This window comes from Lithobates pipiens, unplaced genomic scaffold (genome assembly GCF_037356315.1).
Source record: "Lithobates pipiens isolate NorthernLeopardFrog02 unplaced genomic scaffold, aLitPip1_a1.2 Scaffold_1, whole genome shotgun sequence".
In the NCBI taxonomy this organism is placed as follows: domain Eukaryota; kingdom Metazoa; phylum Chordata; class Amphibia; order Anura; family Ranidae; genus Lithobates; species Lithobates pipiens.
The window spans coordinates 102,588,178-102,614,274 of record NW_027507685.1 but is presented as its reverse complement, the minus strand read 5'-3'; the positions used below and the strand labels follow the sequence as shown (position 1 = coordinate 102,614,274).

At 46.2% G+C, this 26,097-nt stretch overlaps 1 protein-coding gene across 2 annotated transcripts in view; it reads right to left on the bottom strand.

Annotated features, from left to right (window-relative positions):
- The window catches only part of PAPPA (pappalysin 1), a 418,033-nt gene extending 396,950 nt beyond the window's left edge, over nucleotides 1–21,083 (bottom strand). The window contains exon 1 of one of the 2 annotated variants that reach the window (XR_013270192.1): nucleotides 20,613–21,083. Coding sequence is in view for 1 of the 2 variants with exons in the window: in XM_077467932.1 (XP_077324058.1) it covers nucleotides 20,613–20,988 (376 nt within the window). In the remaining variant the exon portion in view is untranslated. The remainder of the gene's footprint in view (nucleotides 1–20,612) is intronic. The other variant, XM_077467932.1, reaches the window with a different exon arrangement.
- Between the last annotated feature and the right edge of the window lie 5,014 nt (nucleotides 21,084–26,097).

Sequence of the window (26,097 nt, the reverse complement as noted above, 5' to 3'; positions counted from 1 at the left end):
AACCTTGAAAGTTATGTTGAGGGTTCCTCCATCTTCATAAGGTAGAGGAAGGCTTCCCTAGACTAAACATAGCTGCACTGCGAGGCAGAATTTTTAGGGTTTCCTGTAGCCTGGTTTTAACGATGGAACACAAAATTCATCTAAAAAAGGTGAGTAGACCAACCATAACTGATCAGAGTTTATATAGTGCCCTAAAGCCCAATGTATGACCCTATTTCCATTAGTAGTTATAAATCGAGAGCCTCTGGAGGAGCCAGCCATACATCTGCTTGATAGGTTACCATAGTGGAACCGACCCCCTCATGAGGTTACTATGACTTCTTCTTCCACACCTCCTTCACCTCCCACACACACAGGCACCACCCCGATCTCCCACGCAACGACAAGACTTCATAACATCCATCGACTCGTCAGTCTGAACTCCCTCCGCACAGCGAAACCACACACTTCTCTCACAATAACACTGAACATTTCCATTCTCCAGGCAAGGTTAGATGAAAGCAGCCGAAGGGGTCTCCTGCAATCAACGAAAGGCACCCCCATATCAACATAGCCTTAGGGTAGAGTAGAAAACAGGAGGAACGAGGCTATCTGAGTTCATCACTGGCTCTTCTTTTCCCTATCTCAGCCCTGGTCTTCTCTCTAGTCTCGTGCTCCATCTCCCTCTGTCTCCCTTTATTCCCTCTCGTCATTAATAATTAAGCTACGCTTCAAATGCGATCGTTTTCCACTTTTAACTAAAGGAAATAACGAATGGCGCTTTGTCTCGCAGGCAGAAAACTTCTCCCTTTGCTATTACTGCCAACACCAACTCCATTGCGATGAGCAATTACGTACCGTATTCTACCAAGTGTTACGTATGTCATGCAAGCACAAAAACACAAAGGACCAACGGCAGGAAAAGACCACAATCGCGTTCAAGTTTGTTCCTTCTTTTTCTATTCTACATTTACACTTTAATAATACACACGAAAACAATATAATGCCCAAACGTTTGGTAAAATATAAAAGACGGTGCTACCCCGAGTAAATAGATACCTAACATGTCATGCTTTAAAATTGCCCATTTAGAAACCTTCATGGGCGACGATTTAAAAGCCTTTACAGGTTACCAGTGCAGAGTTACCGAGGAGGTCTGGTGCTAGAATTATTGCTCTCGCTCTGGCGTTCGCGGCAATACCTCATATGTGTGGTGCAATCACAGTTAATCTATGCATGTGAACAGGGGTGGCCTGTCCAATAGGGGCGCCCGTGCACCACCCCCCCCCCCATCCTCATGTCAGGGCTGGGCTCAGCTCTTCCTTCTCTGAGCTGGCCACTCAGCTGCCAGCTCCTATCTCTCCACAGGCACTCAGCTGCTGATGATCCTGCTCGTCAGTCCTGCCTACTTAAGCCGTCCAGTCCAGAGGTTCTCTGGCTTCGCCTTGGTCAACATCACAGAGACTATCTCCTGCGTTCCTGTTTAACCACTACAATACAGGGCACTTTCGCCCCCTTCCTTCCCAGACCAATTTTCAGCTTTCATCCCTCTCGCACTTTCAATGACAATTGCGCGGTCATGCTACACTGTACCCAAATGAAATTTTTATAATTTTGTTCGCACAAATAGAGCTTTATTTTGGTGGTATTTATTCATGACTCTGTTTTTTTTTTTTTGCGATATAAGCGCAAAAAAGCGGAAATTTGGAAAAAAAAACAATATTTTCTTTTCTCTATTTTAAAAGAAATCCAATAAAATCGAATTTTGTCATAAATTTAAGCCAAAATGTATTCTGCTACATGTTTTTGGTAAAAAAAATTCCGTTAAGTGTATAATAATTGGTTTGTGTGATCACAGACATATGTACGCAAATGATCATGTACAGATGTGTGCAGGTGATCACGTACATATGTGTGCAGATAATCATTGGAACATGTGATTTTAGTGGGACATATGTGGGGGACATGTGTTTTTTTATTTGGGGACACGTCTTTTTATTATTTGGGGACATGTGTGTTTTGTGGACATGTGTGGTGACATGTGTATTGCGGTGACATGGGTGTTTACACTGTGTGGTGATGTGTGTTTACACTAGACTGGTGATCAGTTAGTAAAAAGCTGTAAAAACAGCTCATACTCACTGATCACCAGCCGGCTGCAGCGATCTGCTCTCCTCTCCTCAGCGATGACTTCTGTGTGAGGAGAGGAGGAGCCGATTGCCTAGAAACCGGCTGTTTGTTTACATCACATGACGGCCGTGATTGGACACGGCCGTCGTGATCAGGAGGGCCAATCACAGAGCCCTCCTGCCGATCCGAGATGCGCCGTGTCCGGGTGACACTAGCACATCGGGATCGCGCTGCTGCCACCCGGCCGTATATGTACATTGGCCGGGTGGGAAGTGGTTAAAGACTGTCTTTGCTAACATACCTTCTGGCTCCAGATCCTGCTTGCTGTTCCACTACATTGATCCCTGATTTCTGGCTTGGCTGACTATCCGTTCCGGTTACTGAACTTTGGCTGTGTTTTGACTATGTTTGTTCTTTTTACTTTTATTATTAAACAAGTGTGATTTAACTGTACTTCTGTCTCGGTCTGATTTCATGGTTTGTGACACCTCGCCACCCCCTAAATGCAGTGGATAGATTCATGCTTGGCATGAATCTATCCACGACTGCCGCAGCCACCCCAAGTTTATGTGTCCGGCCCCTTTCGGGTCACCATGCAAATTAATTAGAGTGGCCAGGTTTTTTTTTTAAGAACCTGATTAGAGCCATAGGCTCTAATATGCTTCAAAATAGGGTGGACTCGGGACGCCGAGCGTTGCGTCTAGGGCCCGCCCAAGGTCTTTTACAACAGCCAGTGAAAAACTTGCTGTTGCAACACTGATCCTCCTCCTGGCCAATCGGGAAGCAGGTATGAAACCTGTTTCCCTATTGGCCAAAAGGTCAGGTGATTCTATTGGATGCCTAGCTCTGGGAGGAGGAGAGAGAAGACACACCGTGGAAGCTGCTCCACGAGAGGACACCGATCACCGGAGCAGCTTTTCTCAAGCCCGCCACGCTCTCACTGCCCGCATCCAGAGTAAGGACAGCAACTGGTGGTGGGGGGTTGTGCTAGTGCCGAGGAGGGGAGGTATAGTGCCGCTCCACTGGTGGCCCGGGGGGGGGGGGGGGTTGGAATTTACCTGCCCCTTCCTTTTCTGAATGGACAGAGTCAGTGAGTGGTACCGCTCACTGACTCTATCCATTCATATATGAAGCATAGTAAGCTGTGCTTTCTATGCTTCGGTTTGTTAATGAACTGGAAGCCTCTGTACAGAGCTCTTGCTGTTGATTCATTCTGTGCTGATGAGACTGCTGAGGGCTGTGTCCTCAATCTCCTTTCTCTGTCTCAAAGATGAAATTTCAGAGGTCTGCTTAGAGCCCTGATGTCTTGCCAAAGAACTCCCAATTGGGCTCCTGCAAAATTGTAAAATAAGATAAATAAAATACACCAGTGGCGGAGTTATCAGGGTCACAATGGTCCCTGGCCTTGGCCTTCTGCCACCGTAGGGGATCCTAAGCAAGCACCGGCTTCAGTTCTGGGTTCTCTGATGGGATGCAGAGCCCGCAGGAACACCGGAAGGCGGCGACGGGGGGGGCCTCTAAAAGCAATCCATCAGCTATTTAGCCGCTAGGATTGGCTTTACAAAAAAGAAATAGGGTCCAGAAGAAAAATACCAGCGAGATGTCTGTAGCTGCAGGTATATCATCCCTGTATACCATCTAAAAGCTGCAACATAAATATATGTTTTGTGGTCTTCAAGAGACCATGCTCATGTTCCTATTGAAAAAAAAGCCCTTCTGGACCCCATTTCTACCATTAATGTATACAGGTTTTAATCAGGGACATACCTACAGGGGTTGCAATTGTAACCCAGCTCCCCCATACACCTAGACAGCATATAGATGAACCCATCCCCCCTAGTTTCCTCCTGCAACTGCTAAAAGTCCACCTCTTCTCCTCTCTCTCCTGCAGGCATTCAGCGGCTGCATGGGAAAAATAGAGTGGATCGGTTCCTCTATATGCCAACCCCACCGCCCCTCTATAAAAGGTCTAGGACCACACTGGACACCAAGCAGGTAAATATGCAATTTACTGAGCCTTCCTTTTCTGAATGGACAGAGTCAGTGATCGGTCCCGATCACTGTCCCTGCCCATTCATAACTGAAACATAGTAAACTGTGCTTACTATGCTTCGGTTTGTGAAACTCCAAAGCATAGTAGTTTGTGAAACTCTGTACAGAGCTATTCCTGTACATTCATTCTGTGCTGCTTCTGGAAATGGTTTGAGATCATGTCCTCCTTCTCTTGATCTTAGCTTCCAACTGCCCTCTGGAGCCTTATTCACACCAGTATTTAAAGGGTTCAATCATGCCTTCCCTTTCCATCCTCCATGCTCTTCCCCAAGTCCAAGTTGCCTTTTTCTTCCTTGTAAATTTATTTTTGTATACAAGGTCTCCAGAACTGGACAGAGTATTCTAAATAGCATGAGGTCATGCCCTCCTGTTCTTGACCTTCCTACTGAAAACACTGGCCTCCCAAGCCTTATTCATAACCGTATTTAAAGGTTTAAGTAATGGCCTCTCTCCTTTTCCTTCCTAACGCTCTTCTCCGAGTTCAAGTTAATTCATTCTACCTTTTTGTAAATGAGGTCTCCAGAACGGAACATGGTATTCTAAATAGTATAAGGTCATGTCCCCCTGTTCCTGCCCTTCTTGAGTCCAGGTTGCCTCGTTCTTTCTTACACATATCTTTTTGTAAACAAGTTCTTCAGAACTGGATATAGTATTATCAATGGTTTGAGCTCATGCCCCCCTGTTCTTGACCTTAGCTTCCTAATGAAAACACTGGCCTCCTGAGCTTTATTCACACCCGTATTTCAAGGGTTCAATCATGCCCTGCTTTTCCTTTCCAACCTCCACGTTCTTCCCCAAATCCAGGTTGCCTTGTTCTTTCTTACACATATCTTTTTCGTAAACAAGGTCTTCAGAACTAGATATAGTATTATGAATGGTTGAGGTCATGCCCCCCTGTTCTTGACCTTAGCTTCCTACTGAAAATACTGCCCTCCTGAGCCTTATTCACACCCGTATTTCAAGGGTTTAATCATGCCCCCTTTCCCTTTACAACCTCCACGTTCTTCCCCGAGTCCAGGTTGCCTCGTTCTTTCTTACACATATCTTTTTTCGTAAACAAGGTCTTCAGAACTAGATATAGTATTATGAATGGTTGAGGTCATGCCCCCCCTGTTCTTGATCTTAGCTTCCTATTGAAAATACTGTCCTCCTGAGCCTTATTCACAATCATATTTAAAGGTGTTCTTTCTTATATATTTCGTTTTGTAAACGGGGTCTCCAGAACAGGACATGGTATTCTTGTTCAAATATTTTACCGAAATGGAGAAGAACAAAAGACAAAGAACAATGAAATTTTGTGGCTTAATAAATCGGTACAATCATCCAGTTTTGGAACAAGAATGGGAACAATCTTAGCATCAGTAGAACCTGGTGAAACAACCACATGAAACATAGTTCGTTCAAAATTAGTTAGACAAGTGGTGTCTAAATAGTGGAATATTTCCAGTTAATACATAAAAACATAACTGGTTAGAACAATTGTATGCCAGGGTCTGGGAGTGTGGATAAGAAGGACTTAACTTGGATACCCCAATTCCTAAGTAGCAGGAAGGGCAAATAATTGTGTCATAAATGTCAACTTGGGGGATGATTGGAGGTGGGATGTGTAATGGCTTCAGTAAACCATAAGAGAGAAGAAAGAGACATGCTAAAAAGTATTGGGTTAAAGGGAATGGACATGGTATGTAACAGTATGAGGTCATAACCCCCTGCTCTTGACCTTAGCTTCCTACTGAAAACACTGGTCTCCTGAGCCTTATTCTCACCCGTATTTAAAGGTTTCAGTCATGCCCCCTTTTCATTTCAATCCTCCATGTTCTTCTCCAAGTCCAAGTTGCCTTTCCTTTCTAACAAATATCTTTTTGTAAACGAGGTCTCCAGAACTGGACGTGGTATTCTAAATAGCATGAGGTCATGCCCCCCTGCTCTTGACCTTAGCTTCCTACTGAAAACACTGGACCCCTGAGCCTTGTTTACACCCGTATTTAAAGGTTTCAATCGTGCCTCCACTTTCCATCCATCACGCGCTTCCCTAAGTCCAAGTTGCCTTGTTCTTTCTTATATATTTATTTTTGTAAATAAGGTCTCCAGAACTGGACATGGTATTCTAAATAGTACGAGGTCATGCCCCCCTGCTCTTGACCTTAGCTTCCTACTGAAAACACTGGCAACCTGAGCCTTATTCGCACCCGTATTTAAAGGTTTCAGTCAGCTGCTTCCCCCTTTTCCGTCCTCCACGCTCTTCTCTAAACTCGAGTTGCTTCGTTCTTTCAATTTAACTCTTTTTTTTTTTTTTTTTTGCAAAATGAGGTCTACAAAACTGAACACGTTCTTCCAAATGAGGTCCAACCAAAGCTCGATATAGTGGTGTCATTATGCAATGGGGAAAAATGCAAACAACTAATCCTCATAAGGGAAAAAAAGGCACATGCTGGGATCTTGCTAGAAGGTCTCGAGCTTGTATTTTCTAAGCCTTCACCCCCCCCTTCAAAATACTGTGTCGGATAGTGTACACACAACGCCTGTATGTTTACATTGTAAATAAAATAACAGCCCATGTGGAGGCTCTGCACATTCTTTTACTTTCACATGAAATACCGCACACATCAAAGATTCGGCAAGGCTTGTTTTCCTTTTCTTTTTTTTTTTTTCTTTCCTAATTACTTGCATAACAGATCTCCTTTCATCAGGACGCTGAACTACTGTCCAGGGCACTGCCTGGAAGCTCTGGGATAGTGGAGGAGCTTCGCTGCTCGTAGAAGGGCATCACTGTGACGCAGGCTGCGTGAAAGCGAGTTACTACAGAATCTCTATTTACAATCAGCACACTTTTATTGGCAGGAGAGCTTTACGGCTCAATCCACCTGCATTTCCTGAAGGCGGCCAAGAAAAACAATGCACAAGAGTACATTACCACACTGGCTGGGGAGATTGGAAGCGAGTAAGAGCCATTGCAAAAGTTCAGCATTCCAGACATTCCCCTAAATTAGTGCAAAAGTCCTCTCGGATTTCTTGCATTTCTAGTAAGGTTGTCAATGCTCTTGTGTCTCCTGCATCCCCCCCCCCCCTTTCACTGTACCCATGACCCACCGGAGGGATAGCTTTGCCATGGATCTACCTCTCAGCACGCACTCGGCACTCGCACCAGGAGCTTCACAAGACTTGGCCCCCTTTCTCCAACGTGTGTGAGTAGGCAGCAAAGGGGGCCCCCAGTGGGTAATGGGCCATGCTTTCTGTACAAGCATGCCAAGCCAATCTGGCTCCAAATGTGCGATGGGCCATCCTTTCTCTGCACGCATGCCAAGCTAATCATTACAGATGCAAGCCGAGAGCTAGAGCTACACGAGCGACTGCTGATTGCCCAACTAATCTTTTTTTTTTTGGTTTCAGAGAAGCAACCCCACACATTTTCCAACCCAATCACCATAATTTCATATAACCTGTTAACGCAATGATTTTCAGCAGGAACTTCTCAAGATTTGGCCCCCTTTCTCCAATGTGTTTGAGTGGGCAGCAAAGGGGGCCCCCAGTGGGCAATGGGCTATCCTTTCTATGGAAGCATGCCAAGCCAATCTGGTCCCCATTGGGCGATGGGCCATCAATTCGCAGCATGCATGCCAAGCCAATCTGGTCCCCATTGGGCGATGGGCCATCAATTCGCAGCATGCATGCTAAGCCAATCTGCCCCCCGGTGGGCTATGGGCCATCCTTTCTCTGCAAGTATGCCAAGCCAATCTGGCCCCGGTGGGATATTGGCCATCCTTTCTCTGTAAGCATGCCAAGCCAATCTGGCCCCCAGTGGGCTATGGGCCATCCTTTCTCTGCAAGTATGCCAAGCCAATCTGGCCCCCGGTGGGCTATTGGCCAACCTTTCTCTGTAAGCATGCCAAGCCAATCTGGCCCCCAGTGGGCAATGGGCCATCCTTTCTCCGAAAGCATGCCAAGCCAATCTGGCCCCCATTGGGTGATGGGCCATACTTTCTCTGCATGCATCCCAAGACAATCTGGCCCCCAGTGGGCAAATCCTTTCTCTGCAAGTATGCCAAGCCAATCTGATCCCCAGTGGGCGATGGTCCATCCTTTCTCTGCATGCAAGCCAAGCCAATCTGACCCCCATTGGACAATGGTCAATCCTTTCTCTGTATGCATGCTAAGCCAATCTGGCCCCCATTGGCCGATGGGCCATCTTTTCTCTGCATGCATGCCAAGCCAATCTGGCCCCCAGAGAGCAACTGCCCATCCTTTCTCTGCAAGCATGCCAAGCCAATCTGGCCCCTGGTGGGCAATGGGCCATCCTTTCTCTGCAAGCATGCCAAGCCAATCATTACAGATGCAAGCCAAGAGCTTGAGCTACACAAGCGACTATTGACTGCCTGACAATCTTTTTTATTTTTATTGCAATAACTGTGATGTATCATGATTTTTTTTGGTTTCAGGCAATCAATTCTGCGGATTTCCCAACCCAATCACTAAAATCACATATGAGCTGCTAATTCAATTTAAAAAAAATGACTTTCAGCAGGAACTTCTCAAGATTTGGCCCCCTTTGTCCAATGTGTGTGAGTGGGCAGCAAAGGGGACTCCCAGTGGGCAATGGGCCATCTTTTCTCTGCATGCATGCCAAGCCAATCTGGCCCCCAGTGGGTGGTGTGCCAACCCTTTTCTGCATGCATGCCAAGCCAATCTGGCCCCCAGTGGGTGGTGGGCCAACCCTTTTCCTGCATGCATGCCAAGCCAATCAGGCCCCCAGTGGGCAATGGGCCAACCTTCTCTGCATGCATGCCAAGCCAATCTGGCCCCCAGTGGGTAATGGGCCAACCTTATCTGCATGCATGCCAAGCTAACCTGACCCCCTGTGGGCGATTGCCCATCCTTTCTCTGCAAACATGCTAAGCCAATCTGGCCAGCAATAGGCCATCCTTTTTCTGCATGCATGCCAAGCCAGTCATTACGGATGCAAGCCAAGAGCACAGGCTACACGAGGGACTATTGATTACCCAACCAATCCTTTTTTTTGTGTGATTGATTATCATTTTTTTTTTGTTTCAAGCTATCAATCCTGTAGATTTCCAAACCCAATCACTAAAATCTCATATAAGCTTCTAATGCAATTTCAAGGTTGACTTTCAGCAGGAGCGTCCCAAGACTCGGCCTCCTTTCTCTGGCGTGTTTGAGTCGGCAGCAAAGGACCAAGGGCCCCCCCCCCCCCCCCCCCCCCGGTGGGCGACAGGCCATCCTTTCCCAGCAAGCATGCCGAACCAATCGTTGCAGATGAAAGCCAAGGGCTGGAGCTACACGAGGGACCATTTATTCGTTTTTTTTTGTTTTTGTTTTTTTTTAAATGGCAACGACTGTGATTGATCATGATCATGGTAAAAGAGGTAAAATCTTGCAATGTGGACAGTTGTTCATGGTGACAACTAAGAGAGTATTTTACTTACATGGGAGGTATTTCTTCTCACTTCCTGCTGAGTCTAGAGAACAGGAAGTGAAGGGAAATCTTTCAATGGTGACAACTGAGACTATTTTCCTTACATTGGAGGTATTTTCTGTCACTTCCTGTTGAGTCTAGAGGACCGCAAGCTGAGGGAAATGCTTCAATGAGGACACTTGTTAATGGTCCCAACTAAGAGAGTATTTTCCTTACATTGGAGGTATTTTCTCTCATTTCCTGTTGGGCTCAGTGGACAGGAAGCCAAGCGAAATCTTTCAATGGGGACACCTGTTCCTGGTGACAACTGAGACTATTTTCCTTACATTGGAGGTATTTTCTCTCACTTCCTGTTGAGTTTAGAGGACAGGAAGTGGAGGGAAACCTTTCAATGGGGACACCTGTTCCTGGTGACCACTGAGACTATTTTCCTTACATTGGAGGTATTTTCTCTCACTTCCTGTTGAGTCTAAAGGACAGGAAGCAAAGGGAAATCTTTCAATGGGGACACCTGTTCCTGGTGATAACTGAGACTATTTTCCTTACATTGGAGGTATTTTCTCTCACTTCCTGTTGAGTCTAGAGAACAGGAAGTGAAGGGAAACCTTTCAATGGGGACACCTGTTCCTGGTGACAGCTAAGAGAGTATTTTCCTTACATTGGAAGTATTTTCTCTCATTTCCAGTTTGATTTAGAGGACAGGAAGCCAAGGGAAACCTTTCAATGGGGACACCTGTTTCTGGTGACAACTGAGACTATTTTCCTTACATTGGAGGTATTTTCTGTCACTTCCTGTTGAGTCTAGAGGACCGCAAGCTGAGGGAAATGCTTCAATGAGGACACTTGTTAATGGTCCCAACTAAGAGAGTATTTTCCTTACATTGGAGGTATTTTCTCTCATTTCCTGTTGGGCTCAGTGGACAGGAAGCCAAGCGAAATCTTTCAATGGGGACACCTGTTCCTGGTGACAACTGAGACTATTTTCCTTACATTGGAGGTATTTTCTCTCACTTCCTGTTGAGTTTAGAGGACAGGAAGTGGAGGGAAACCTTTCAATGGGGACACCTGTTCCTGGTGACCACTGAGACTATTTTCCTTACATTGGAGGTATTTTCTCTCACTTCCTGTTGAGTCTAAAGGACAGGAAGCAAAGGGAAATCTTTCAATGGGGACACCTGTTCCTGGTGATAACTGAGACTATTTTCCTTACATTGGAGGTATTTTCTCTCACTTCCTGTTGAGTCTAGAGAACAGGAAGTGAAGGGAAACCTTTCAATGGGGACACCTGTTCCTGGTGACAGCTAAGAGAGTATTTTCCTTACATTGGAAGTATTTTCTCTCATTTCCAGTTTGATTTAGAGGACAGGAAGCCAAGGGAAACCTTTCAATGGGGACACCTGTTTCTGGTGACAACTGAGACTATTTTCCTTACATTGGAGGTATTTTCTGTTACTTCCTGTTGAGTCTAGAGAACAGGAAGCCAAGGGAAACCTTTCAATGGGGGACACCTGTTCCTGGTGACAACTGAGACTATTTTCCTTACATTGGAGGTATTTTCTGCCACTTCCTGTTGAGTCTAAAGGACAGGAAGCAATGGGAAATCTTTCAATAAGGACACCTGTTCCTGGTGACAATTAAGAGACAATTTTCTTTCATTGGAGACATTCTGGTTGGGATTTAAAGCAAAGATTCTAGTACTGCAATGCAGGACTGCTAACCACTGTGCCAGTGTGCTGCCCTTGCATAATTGTGTTATATATATTTAATTTTTGCCTGGAGTTGTGCTTTAACTGTGGGAGGAAACTAACGCAAGCACATAGAGAACATGTAAACTCCATGCAGGTCGGGTCCTAGTTGGAATTTGAATGGAATACCCTAGTGCTGCAAGACCCTAGTGCTGCAAGTGCTAACCACTAAGCCACTATGCTGCCCATGAATAGAAATGCACTATTTATATTCATTTTTTGCCCGGAGTTTAATTTTAAGCAACTAACCTGTGATCACTGCCATAGGCATCTGTCCTCCTTCCCCCACCAGGGGCTTCAGAATTTACCCACATGCGTTCTAATTCCAAAGTCGTCCAAAAATGCCACCCAATTTTTTCTTAGCTTGCTAACCAAAAAGTTATGTTTGCTGACTGGTAGCCTCCCAGTCTGAGGCGAATAACCTGCTATCCCTAATGGGGGTCCTCTTTCCCGTAATGGGGGCTTACAGGTTGATCCAAATCCAAAGTCATGCATGTAGCTCTACCCAAACATGTCAACCACCCACCCACCAAAAAACAGTGGTAGTATTAGCAGTAGTAGCAACAGTAGTAGTAGTAGAATGGTAGCCAACCAGTCCAGGGTGACTAACCTGCGATCGCTAATGGAGACATCTGACCACTTTCCCATAACGGGAGTCCACACGTTGACCCAAATGCATCTGAAATCCAAAGTCTCCCATGCAGCTCTGCCCAAACATGCCAACCACCTACCCACCAAAAAGAGTAGTAGAATGATAGCCTCCCAATCAGAGGCAACTAACCTGCAGTCACTAATGGGAACATCCCATTGCCTCCTAAATCCAAAGTCACCCAGGTATCTCATCCCAAATTGTCCCAAATGCATCCTAAATCCAAAGTTGCCCTGAAGCTCTGCCCAAACATGGCAATCACCCAAAAAATTTGTAGTAGTAGAATAGTAGCCTACCAGCCAGAAATGACTAACCTGCAAATACTGCAAGGGGTATCTGCACTGCTTCCTCCAACAGGAGCACTAGAATTGACCCAAATGCATTCTAAATTCAAAGGTCACTCGAGTATATCTGCCCACAACATCCCAACCACCCAAAAAAATAGTAGTTATAGAATAGTAGCCTCTCATCCAAAGATGACTGACCTGCAAGGGACATCTGCCCTCCTTCCTCCAACAGGAGCTCCAGAATTGACCCAAATGTGTCCTAAATCCAAAATCACCAAGGTATCTGCCCAAACATGTCGCAAATTGTCCCAAATGCATCCTAAATCCAAAGTTGCCCTGTAACTCTGCCCAAACATGCCAACCACCCAAAAAAGTAGTAGTAGTAGAATTGTAGCCTCCCAGCCAGAGGTGACTAACTTGCAAGGGGCATCTGCCCTCCTTCCTCCAACAGGAGCTCCAGAATGAACCCAAATGCATCCTAAATCAAAAGTCACCCAGGTATCTCTTCCCAAACATGTCCCAAATTGTCCCTAATGCATCCTAAATCCAAAGTTGTTCTGTAGCGCTGCCCAAACATGCCAACCACCCAAAAAAGTAGTAGTAGAACAGTAGCCTCCCAGCCAGAGGTGACTAACCTGCAAGGGGCATTTGCCCTCCTTCCTTCAACAGGAGCTTCAGAATTTACCCAAATGTCCTAAATCCAAAGTCACCCAGGTATCTCTGACCAAACATGCCAATGACCCACCCACCAAAAAGAGTAATAGTAGTAGGATGATAGCATTATGGTCTGACGTGACTAACCTGCAAGGGGCATCTGTCCTCCTTCCGTAAACAGGAACTCCAGAATTGACCAAAATGCATCCTAAATCCAAAATCACCCCGTTGTTCTGCCCAAATATGACGATCACCAAAAAAGTAGTAGTAGTAGAATGTTAGCCTCCTAGCTAGAATTGACTTAACCTGCAAAGGGCATCTGACTTCCCTCCCCCAACAGAAGCTTCAAAATCCTCCCAAAATGCAATCTAAATCGAAAGTCACGCAGGTAGCTCTGCCCGAACATGCCAACCACCAAAAAAAATTAGTAGTAATAGAATAGTAGTCTCCCAGCCAGAGATGACTAACCTGCAAATACAGAAATAGTGATGGACGAACGTTTCGCCCGGCGGTCGTTTCGCGGCGAATTTCCGACTTTCGCCGTCCGCGGGTTCGAACGCCTTTTTCCGTCGTTCGCCCCGGCGGACTTACGTGTTTAATGTATACAAGAACTTTAACCTTTCGTGACACGTTTATCATGTGTTACAGGACAACCAATTGAGACATGACAGCTCATGGACACTTGGACATTCCCCCTAACCTATAAATACACCCGATCCGGTGGCCATTTTACATTCTTTCTTCTGTCACTGTAGGGAAAGGATCCTGTGTGGAGTAGGGACAGAGAAAACGCTAGCTATTTGGTACACAAAAGTTCTTTTCAGGACTGGTATAGGTGTTAGGTCAGCAGCCTGAGTTTCTTTTGTCAGTTTAGATAAAGGGACAGAGCGCTGTATGCTGCTATTTTAGGGACAGCTCAGCCAGATTAGTCTTTCTTCATCATCATCATCATCATCATCATTAGCTGTTACTATCAGGTCCACAAAAGAGCTATTCCAGCTAATCGTTCCAGCCTACTCTTTTTTGCCAATTTGTATAGGGACAGGCAGGAAGCAGTGTGTCAGGCAGTGAGGATAATTTTAAAGACTTGCTGTTACTATTAGTTCCACAAAGGTTCTTTTCAGGACTGGTATCAGTGGTACGGTAATAGGCTTGTACACGTATAATATTCTTTCTTCCAAATATAGAAAGAATATTATACTTGACTGCTGCCCTTCTGCTGCAGTCTGCTAATCATTCACAACTCACTTGTTCCACAAAGCTCTTTATCAGGACTGGTAACTTGGTCTGTCTAGGGTGCTACGGTACATAGGCTTGGGTGCGGTACAGTCTGCTGTTCTGTAAGGACCGCTATCGGTCCACAATACATAGGGTTGCCGTGCACTACTGCTGACCGCTGCCCTATACTGCAGCAGTCCTTCAGCGGTATAGGGACTGACGCACAGTCTGCTAAACACTAATACACAACCTGCTTGGTCCACAAAAGTTCTTATAAGGACTGGTAACTTGGTATAGGGTGCTACGGTACATAGGCCTGAGTGCGTTACAGTCTGCTGTTCTGTAAGGACCGCTATCGGTCCACAATACATAGGGTTGACGTGCACTACTGCTGACCGCTGCCCTATACTGCAGCAGTCCTTCAGCGGTATAGGGACTGACGCACAGTCTGCTAAACACTAACACACAACCTGCTTGGTCCACAAAAGTTTTTATAAGGACTGGTAACTTGGTATAGGGTGCTACGGTACATAGGCCTGAGTGCAGTACAGTCTGCTGTTCTGTAAGGACTGCTATCGGTCCACAATACATAGGGTTGCCGTGCACTACTGCTGACCGCTGCCCTATACTGCAGCAGTCCTTCAGCGGTATAGGGACTGACGCACAGTCTGCTAAACACTAATACACAACCTGCTTGGTCCACAAAAGTTCTTATAAGGACTGGTAACTTGGTATAGGGTGCTACGGTACATAGGCCTGAGTGCAGTACAGTCTGCTGTTCTGTAAGGACCGCTATCGGTCCACAATACATAGGGTTGCCGTGCACTACTGCTGACCGCTGCCCTATACTGCAGCAGTCCTTCATTGGTATAGGGACTGACGTACAGTCTGCTAATCACTAACACACAACCTGCTTGGTCCACAAAAGTTCTTATAAGGACTGGTAACTTGGTATAGGGTGCTACGGTACATAGGCCTGAGTGCGTTACAGTCTGCTGTTCTGTAAGGACCGCTATCGGTCCACAATACATAGGGTTGCCGTGCACTACTGCTGACCGCTGCCCTATACTGCAGCAGTCCTTCAGCGGTATAGGGACTGACGCACAGTCTGCTAAACACTAACACACAACCTGCTTGGTCCACAAAAGTTTTTATAAGGACTGGTAACTTGGTATAGGGTGCTACGGTACATAGGCCTGAGTGCAGTACAGTCTGCTGTTCTGTAAGGACCGCTATCGGTCCACAATACATAGGGTTGACGTGCACTACTGCTGACCGCTGCCCTATACTGCAGCAGTCCTTCATTGGTATAGGGACTAAGAGTTTTGTCACAGGGTGATTTAAAAAATGACAGGCAGAGGAAGAGGCAGGCCCTTCCGCAGGGGTGGTAGGGGTAGGGCAGGAGCAACAGCCTTGAGCCAAAGTGGGAAGTTGCAGAAGGTGCGTTCAATTACTTTAAAGGACGCACCAGACTTGGTTGAGTGGCTCACTCAGCCTTATTCTTCTGCACCCTCCTCATCCTCTCGATCTGCACCCTCTTCTTCACTCTCTGCTATGTGCACCCCCAAAGACACTACCACCAACAACACCACCACCACCACATACCTTCCGCTTGAGTGCAAATGGGGGCCTTCATGCTCCAGTGTTTTAATAGGGACCCCCGTATAAAAAGCATGAGGGTCAAGGACCAGTACTGGGTGGCAACGTACTTAGATCCCCGGTACAAACACAAAATGGCGGAAATGTTACCGCCGTCGCAGAGGGCTGTCAGAATGCAGCACTTCCAGGCCTTGCTTCGAGAAATGCTGCATTCTGCTTTTGCGTGCGCTGGCAGAGGAGCAATTCCCACTCCCAGAGAAGGATTTGCGGGTACCAATCCAACAGCGCCTGCAAGAAGAGGCCGGTTTGAAGATGTGTTGGTGACTTCGGATATGAGGTCATTCTTTCAGCCGACCCATCGACAGGTGTCATCCGGATCCAGCATCAGGGAACGCCTAGACCGTCAGGTGTCCGACTACATTGGGTTAACGGCCGATGTGGACGCTCTGAGGAGTGATGAACCCCTAGACTACTGGGTGGGCAGGCTTGACCTCTGGCCAGAGCTTGCCCAATTTGCAATCGAACTGTTGGCTTGCCCCTCATCCAGTGTCCTGTCCGAAAGGACGTTCAGCGCAGCAGGGGGGATTGTGACCGATAAGCGTACTCGCCTAGCTCACGACAGTGTTAACTACCTCACATTTCTAAAAATGAATGAGGCATGGATCTCGGAGGAATTCAACACATGTGATCAGTAGACCATGTATATGTCTATAAACAATTTTTGGAATCAAGCACACAGACCTTCTTAATTCATTTGGCTCACTTCCCTGACCCAAAAAAGCACACCGTACTATATGCCCCTACCCTCCTCTTTGAAGAGGTTGAGCGGTGTCATATTTCTACTGGGGCTGCTTATTATGAGGGGTTCCCACCATCCCTGTGCTGTGCTGACTTCCTCCTGGGTGTTCTTATTATGAGGGGCTCCCACCATCCCTGTGCTGTGCTGACTTCCTCCTGGGGGTTCTTATTATGAGGGGATCACACCATCCCTGTGCTGTGCTGACTTCCTCCTGGGGCTGCTTACGGTGCTGCTGTCAGCGCTGTATGTCACGGAGCTGCTGTCAGCGCTGTATGTCACGGAGCTGCTGTCAGCGCTGTATGTCACGGAGCTGCTGTCAGCGCTGTATGTCACGGAGCTGCTGTCAGCGCTGTATGTCACGGAGCTGCTGTCAGCGCTGTATGTCACGGAGCTGCTGTCAGCGCTGTATGTCACGGAGCTGCTGTCAGCGCTGTATGTCACGGAGCTGCTGTCAGCGCTGTATGTCACGGAGCTGCTGTCAGCGCTGTATGTCACGGAGCTGCTGTCAGCGCTGTATGTCACGGTGCTGCTGTCAGCGCTGTATGTCACGGAGCTGCTGTCAGCGCTGTATGTCACGGAGCTGCTGTCAGCGCTGTATGTCACGGAGCTGCTGTCAGCGCTGTATGTCACGGAGCTGCTGTCAGCGCTGTATGTCACGGAGCTGCTGTCAGCGCTGTATGTCACGGTGCTGCTGTCAGCGCTGTATGTCACGGAGCTGCTGTCAGCGCTGTATGTCACGGAGCTGCTGTCAGCGCTGTATGTCACGGAGCTGCTGTCAGCGCTGTATGTCACGGAGCTGCTGTCAGCGCTGTATGTCACGGAGCTGCTGTCAGCGCTGTATGTCACGGTGCTGATGTCAGTGCTCTGTATTACGGTGCTGCTGTCAGTGCTCTGTATCTCCTGCACCCTCTTGTTTGCCTACCCTGGTCCCTGACCTTCCCTCTCCTCCATTGCCTTCATTAGCTCCATAGTCCTGAATTGTCAGAACAATTTCCCAAATAAAAAAAAAATGCTTGTAGTTATCGATCCCAAATTCACCTCATACATGTATTATGCTATTGTCCAGGTGGTGGGACTACGTGCTACCCCCTAATAATTACCCCGTGGCCGCAAATTCGACCTAAAGGTTTGCGAAATTCGCCTCCCATTGAAGTCAATGGAGCCCGCGGCGAACGGTCGTTTTCGCGAACGTTTGTGTCCGTTCGCGTTTCGCGTTCGCGAAACGTCCCGTCGGAAGTTCGTCCATCACTATACAGAAAGAGTTATCTGTCCTCCTTCCTTTTCCCAAATGTATCCTAGATCCAAAGTTGCCCTGTAGCTCTGCCCAAACATGCCAACCACCCACAAAAGTAGTAGTAGTAGAATAGTAGCCTCCTAGCCAGAGATGACAAACCTGCAAATACTACAAGGGTCGTCTGTCTTCCTTCCTCTAAGCCCTTGTACACACAGTTGGACATTCTGACAACAAAATCCATCGGATTTTTTCCGATGGATTTTGTTCGAAACTGGTGTTGCATACACACGGTCGGACAAAGTTGTTGAAAAATCCGATCGTTCGTAACGTGATGATGTTATTTAGTTACGACGGGACTACGATCAGGCTAGTAGCCAATAGCTTTGGTCTAGGAATTTGATCTGAGCATGCGTGGCACTTTGTCCAATCGGAATTCTCTACAAATGATCGGACAAAGTCCGATCGGATCATGTTGTCAGAAAATTTTTATATCCAACTCTCAAACTTTGTTGGTCGGACGTTCCGACGGAAAAAGTCAGATGAAGCGCACACACGGTCGGATTATCTGACAACATAGTCCGATCGGACATTTTCCGTCAGAATGTCCGAGCGTGTGTACAAGGGCTAACAGGAGCTCCAGAATTGACCCAAATGTCCTAAATCCAAAGTCTCCCAGGTATTTCTGCCCAAACATGTCCCAAATTGTCCTGAAAGCATCCTAAATCCAAAGTTGCCCTGTAGCTCTGCCCAAACATGCCAACCACCTAACAAAAAGTAGTATAGTAGGATAGTAGCCTCCCAGCCAGCCAGAGATGAATAACCTAAAAATGCTGCAAATGAGCATCTGCCCTCCTTCCTCCATCAGGAGCTCCACTATTGACCCAAATGCATTCTAAATCCAAAAGTCTCCCAGGTATCCCTGCCCGAATATGCCAACCACCAAAAAAGTGGTAGTACTAGCATAGTAGCCTCCCAGCCAGAGATGAATAACCTAAAAATGCTGCAATGAGCGTCTGCCCTCCTTCCTCCAACAGGAGCTCCAGTATTAACCCAAATGCATCCTAAATCCAAGGTCACCCAGGTACCTCTTTCCAAACATGTCCCAAGTTGTCCTGAATGCATCCTAAACCCAAAGTTGCCCTGTAGCTCTGCCCAAACATGCCAACCATCCAAAAAAGTAGTAGTAGTAAAATAGTAGCCTCCTAGCCAGAAATGAATAACCTGAAAATTCTGCAAGGAACATCTGCCCTCCTTCCTCCAACAGGAGCTCCAGAATTGACCCAAATGGATTCTAAATCCAAAAGTCTCCCAGGTATCTCTGCCCAAACATGCTAACAACCAAAAAAAGTAGTAGTAGTAGTAGAATAGTAGCCTCCCAGAGACGATTAACCTGAAAACGCTGAAAGGGGGATCTTAACCCAAATGCATCCTAAATCCAAAGTCACCCAGGTACCTCTGTCCAAACATGTCCCAAATTGTCTGGAATGCATCCTAAATCCAAAGTTGCCCTGTAGCTCTACCCAAATATGTCAATCACCCAAAAAAGTAGTAGTAGTAAAATAGTAGCCTCCCAGAGACGATTACACTGAAAATTCTGCAAAGGGGATCTGTCCTCCTTCCACCAACAGGGCCACCAGAATTAACCCAAATGCATCCTAAATCCAAAGTCATCCAAGTACCTCTACCCAAACTTGCCACCCACCAAAAATAGTAGTAGAATTGTAGCCTCCTAACCAGGGATGAATAACCTGAAAATTCTGCAAAGGAACATCTGCCCTGCTTCCTCCAACAGGAGCTCCAGTATTAACCCAAATGCATTCTAAATCCAAACGTCTCCCAGGTATCTCTGCCCAAACATGCCAACCACCAAAAAAAGTAGTAGTAAAATAGTAGCCTCCCAGAGAGATTTACTTGAAAATGCTGCAGGGGGGATCTGTCCTCCTTCCTCCAACAGGACCACCAGAATTAACCCAAATGCATCCTAAATCCAAAGTCACCCAGGTATCTCTGCCCAAACATGTCCTGAATTGTCCAGAATGCATCCTAAATCCAAAGTTGCCCTGTAACTGTGCAAAACATGCCAATCACCCAAAAAAGTAGTAGTAGTAAAATAGTAGCCTCCCAGCCAGAGATGAATAACCTGAAAATGCTGCAAGGAACATCTCCCCTTCTTCCTCCAACAGGAGCTCCAGAATTGACCCAAATGGATTCTAAATCCAAAGTCACCCAGGTATCTCTGCCCAAACATACTAACCAATAAAAAAAATAGTAGTATTAGAATAATAGCCTCCCAGAGACGATTAACCTGAAAATGCTGCAAGGTGGGTCTGTCCTCCTTCCTCCAACAGGACCACCAGAATTTACCCAAATGCATCCTAAATCCAAAGTCACTTAGGTATCTCTGCTCAAACTTGCCAACCACCAACCGACCCCAAAAAAATAGTAGTAGAATGGTAGCCTCCAAGCCAGAGATCAATAACCTGAAAATTCTGCAAGGAAATCTGCCCTCCTTTCTCCAACAGGACCACCAGAATTAACTCAAACTCATCCTAACTCCAAAGTCACCCAGGTATCTCTGCCCAAACTTGCCAACCACCAACCAGCCAAAGAAAAAAAAAATAGTAATCGAATGGTAGCCTCCTAGCCAGAGATGAATAACCTGAAAATGCTGCACGGAACATCTGCCCTCCTTCCTCCAACAGGACCACCATAATTAACCTAAACTCATCCTAAATCCAAAGTTACCCAGGTATTTCTGCCCAAACTTGCCAACCATCAACCCACCAAAGAAAAAATAGTAGTAGAATGGTAGCCTCCTAGTCAGAGGCGACTTACCTGCAATGACTGCCGGGGACATCTGTCCTCCTTCGGCTCTGAGCCAAACTTCTAATGTGAAGGTGTCCCTGGGCAGCTCGGTGCCGGTGGCATTCAGCCTCAGCTGGTCCCCCCGTCCGGTAAAATAGAGGGCAGCTCCCGGCGCTTGGGGGCTAGCCTCCCGCTGGTGGCTCCTCAGGTGTCCGCCGGCGGAGCGGCGCCCCCGGGCTAAGCTGGTGGCGCAGGAGCCCTCCTGGGCACTGCGGAGGCTGCGACTCTTCCGCACCGTCCTCCGGGCACGCTGGAGGCTCTCGTCCATGCCACACTTGGTGGCACCGCCGGCCAGGACTGCGGAGAGGAGCCCGACAGCAGGCAGCAGCCAACGCAACAGCAGCATCTCCGGCAGCGGTCCCCCCCCTGCTGCCCTGGAGTATCTCCCGACCGGCCAGCTTTAGGCTCTCCTTCCTTTTTTTTTTTTTGGGGGGGGGGGGATGAGGGTTGGGGGGGGGGGGGGGGTGGCACTTGACTTTTCTTTTTTTTCTTTTCTTGATCAGTTGGGTCTCTTCATCCAATATTTGGACCAATTTCCCTTTTTTTCCCCTTCTTTATTTTTGTAAATACAAAAGAAACTTAAAAATAAAAAATATCCACTTCAAGCCCATCTCCCCATTTAAAGGATAATTTCCACCGACCCCCCACCCCCCCTCACCCCAACCCCCTATCCTGACCCCCCACCCTTTTTTTTTTTTCTCCTCTCTTAAAGGATGCTCAAGCTGAACATTTTTTTTTTTTTTTTTTTTAGCCTTTTTTTTTTTTATAACAGAAGCTTGAAGCCCACACTGTCCCCTTTAGCCCCCTCCTCTCTCCTCCCTTTACAAAATGAAAAGAGAAGCCCCCCTCCTAGGACGAGTAAACACGAATATGCTAATGGACTCCAGGGCAGCTCCACCTTCCCATTCCAACCACCCCCCCCCCCTTTTTTTTTTTTTTTTTTTTTTTTTTTACTGAATGATTCCAATTACACTGCTTGATCAATCAAGGATCCAAAAGGTGGGGGGTACACAGGAGGAGGGATGCCTATAGGCTTTGGGCAAAGTCACTTCTCTCTGGCTACTTTGTTACACATGCCACCCATTCAAGGTAAAGGAAGGGGGTGCCTTGTGCCCTTTGCAGTTTCCCCACCACTTTTCCATCCCTTGCCAGGTCCTCTGCTTTTCTCCCCCCTCCACCTCCTTGGTAAAGAGGAGCAGCTCCTACTCTAAAGATCCTGCTCTTCATGCCCTTCTCCAGCTGTTCGAATACAGTTTTTTGTTTTTTTTGTAAAGTTCTGAGTTTTTGCCTTATTTCTCCTGCAACTTTTCCAGATCCTGTAAAGTTCTCCCCACCAGAAGCGCCAGCACCCCACCACCAGCACCAGCAGCCCACCGCCAGCACCAGCACTAGCACCCCACCGCAGGCACCAGCACTAGCACCCCTCTTCTTCTAGTTTACTGGTGAGCAGATAATTCAGAAGCTGAGCTTTTACCTTAATTCTCCTCTACTCTTCCAGGTCCTCTGAAGTTCTCCTCACCCCCACTACCACCAGCAGCACTAGCACCCCTCTTCTTCTAGTTTACTGGGGAGCAGATAATCCAGAAGCTGAGCTTTTACCTTAATTCTCCTCTACTCTTCCAGGTCCTTCAAAGATCTCCTCACCACCACTACCACCGGCTGCAGCCCCCCACCACCACCATCAGTATCTGGAGCACCCAACCGCCAGCCCACACACCCCTCTTCTTCTAGGTTACTGGGGAGCAGCTAATCCAGAAGCTGAGTTTTTACCTTAATTCTCCTCTACTCTTTCAGGTCCTGTGAAGTTCTCCCCACCACCATTACCACCAGCAGCAGCACCCCACCACCACCAGCAGCATCTATAGCACCCAACCGCTAGCCCACACACTCCTCTTCTACTAGGTTACTGGGGAGCAACTAATCCAGAAGCTGAGCTTTTACCTTAATTCTCCTCTACTCTTTCAGATCCTGTGAAGTTCACCCCACCGCCACTACCACCAGCAGCAGCACCCCACCACCACCAGCATCTGCAGCACCCCACACACCCCTCTTTTTCTAGGTTACTGGGGAGCAGCTAATCCAGAAGCTGAGCTTTTACCTTATTTCTCCTCTACTCTTTCAGGTCCTGTGAAGTTCTCCCCACCACCATTACCACCAGCAGCAGCACCCCACCACCACCAGCAGCGACTGCAGCACCCAACCGCCAGCCCACACACCCCTCTTCTTCTATGTTACTGGGGAGCAGCTAATCCAGAAGCTGAGCTTTTACCTTAATTCTGCTCTACTCTTTCAGGTCCTGTGAAGTTCACCCCACCGCCACTACCACCAGCAGCAGCACCCCACCACCACCAGCAGAATCTGCAGCACCCAACCTGCAGCCCACACACTCCTCTTCTTCTAGGTTACTGGGGAGCAACTAATCCAGAAGCTGAGATTTTACCTTAATTCTCCTCAACTCTTTCAGATCCTGTGAGGTTTTCCCCACCGCCACTACCACCAGCAGCAGCACCCCACCACCACCAGCAGCAGCAGCAGCACCCCACCGCCAGCCCACACACCCTCTTCTTTTAGGTTACAGGGGAGAAGCTAATCCAAAAACTGAGCTTTTACCTTAATTCTTCTCTACTCTTCCAGGTTCTGTGAAGTTCTCCTCACTACCACCAGCAGCAACACCCCACCACCATCATCAGCAGCAGCACCCCACCGCCAGCCCACCCACACCTTTTCTTCTTAGTTACTGGGGAGCATCTAATCCAGAAGCTGAGCTTTTGCCTTATCTCTCCTTTACTTTTTCAGGTCCTGTTAAGTTTCTCCTCTCCACCACTACCACCACCAGCAGCCCACCCCTCTACTTCTAGGTAAGCGGCTAATCCAGAATCTGGGCTTTTGCCTTATTTCTCCTCTACTTTTCCAGGTCCTATAAAGTTCTCCCCCACCACCACCACCAGCAGAACCCCACCACCAGCCCACCCACCCCTCTTCTTCTAAGAAAGCAGCTAATCCAGAATCTCCATCCAAAAAAAAGGTCCAGAGTCAAGCGAAGATCTGCAAGAGAACACCATGACCTGCTACAGGCAAGGAGGGGGGGTCAACTCTCATCTTCTCAATTGGTGCCTTGTAGTATTTTATTGCAGCACTTAGGATGCAATGATGATAAAAGGAAAGTAAAAAGGTTCTCCTCCAAGCTGATCAACTCTAGGAAGTAATTCCTCTGTGTCTGCATGTTGGAAGCACAGGTAATCTTTGCCTGCTGTTTTCTTGCTCTCTCTATAGTGGGACTCTTTTTTTTTTTTTTTTTTTTTTAACTCCTGCCTGTATTCAATGTTTTTTTTTTTCTTTTTTTTTGCTGAAATGGTCTCAGCAGCTCCCCCCCCTGGCAGAAAAATAGCTCAATTTACAAAGTTAACACATCCCTAGTTTAAAAAAATAAAAGCGACAAAATATACAAAACAAACCTTGTTAAAAAAAACTCAAGCTTTGTGAAGTGAGTCTGAAGTGTGGCATTGAATGACATCTGAAAGCATATGGAAGGGTGTCAGTGATACAATCTTCATAGGTTCAAAGGCGCATAGAAGAGTGGTGGCAGAAAAAAAAGAGCAAGTGATCCATCGAGTCTGCCCCATTTATTTTAATATATATATATTTTTTTAAAATAAATATATACTCTATATATATATATATATATATATATATATTACATTTATTAAAAAAAAAAAAAAATATATATATATATATATATATATATATATATATATATATATATATATATATATATATATATATATATAATCATTTTTTTATTATATTATTTATATATATATATATATATATATATATATATATATATATATATATATATATATATATATATATATATATTTTTTAAATACATTTCTACTATTTCTAATTTACACTGTTATACAAGCTGTACGCTCACTACTTTACATTGTAGACAAGTGTAATTTCTTCAGTGTTGTCACATGAAAGGGTGAAAAGATAGAAGAAAAGATTTACAAAAATGTGAGGGGTGTACTCATTTTTGAGAGATACAGTTTAGAGTATATACATATATATATATATATATATATATATATATATATATATATAGTATCTCACAAAAGTGAGTACACCCTTCACATTTTTGTAAAGATTTTATTCAATACATGATACAACTCAATATTGGAGCAAAACCGTCAACAGGTATATCAAATTTCCAACATCACAAAGATATTGTTGGGACAATTTTATATATATATATATATATATATATATATATATATATATATATATATAATATATGTTTATATACTGTAAACAGTATCTCACAAAAAATGAGTACACCCCTCAGTCACATTTTTGTAAATCTTTTCTTCTATCTTTTCATGTGACAACACTGAAGAAATTACACTTGTGTACAATGTAAAGTAGTGAGTGTACAGCTTGTATAACAGTGTAAATTTGCTGTCCCCTCAAAATAACTCAACACACAGCCATTAATGTCTAAACTGTTGACAACAAAAGTGAGTACACCCCTAAGTGAAAATGTCCAAATTGGGCCCAATTAGCCATTTTCCCTCCCCCGGTGTCATGTGACTCATTAGTGCTACAAGGTCTCAAGTGTGAATGGGGAGCAGGTGTGTTAAATTTGGTGTTATCGCTCTCACTCATACTGGTCACTGGAAGTTCAACATGGCACCTCATGGCATAGAACTCTCTAAGGATCTGAAAAAAAAGAATTTTTGCTCTACATAAAGATGGCCTAGGCTATAAGAAGATTGCCAAGACCCTGAAACTGAGCTGCAGCACGGTGGCCAAGACCATACAGCGGTATAACAGGACAGGTTCCACTCAGAACAGGCCTCGCCATGGTCCACCAAAGAAGCTGAGGTCACGTGCTCAGCATCATATCCAGAGGTTGTCTTTGGGAAATAGACGTATGAGTGCTGCCAGCATTGCTGCAGAGGTTGTAGGGGTGGAGGGGGGTCAGCCTTTCAGTGCTCAGACCATACGCCGCACACTGCATCAAATTGGTCTGCGTGGCTGTCATCCCAGAAGGAAGCCTCTTCTAAAGATGTTGCACAAGAAAGTCCGCAAATAGTTTGCTGAAGACAAGCAGACTAAGGACATGGATTACTGGAACCATGTCCTGTGGTCTGATGAGACCAAGATCAACGTATTTGGTTCAGATGGTGACAAGCGTGTGTGGGGGCAACCAGGTGAGGAGTACAAAGACAAGTGTGTCTTGTCTACAGTCAAGCATGGTGGTGGGAGTGTCATGGTCTGGGGCTGCATGAGTGCTGCCGGCACTGGGGAGCTACAGTTCATTGAGGGAACCATGAATGCCAACATGTACTGTGACATACTGAAGCAGAGCATGATCCCCTCCCTTCAGAGACTGGGCCGCAGGGCAGTATTCCAACATGATAATGACCCCAAACACACCTCTAAGATGACC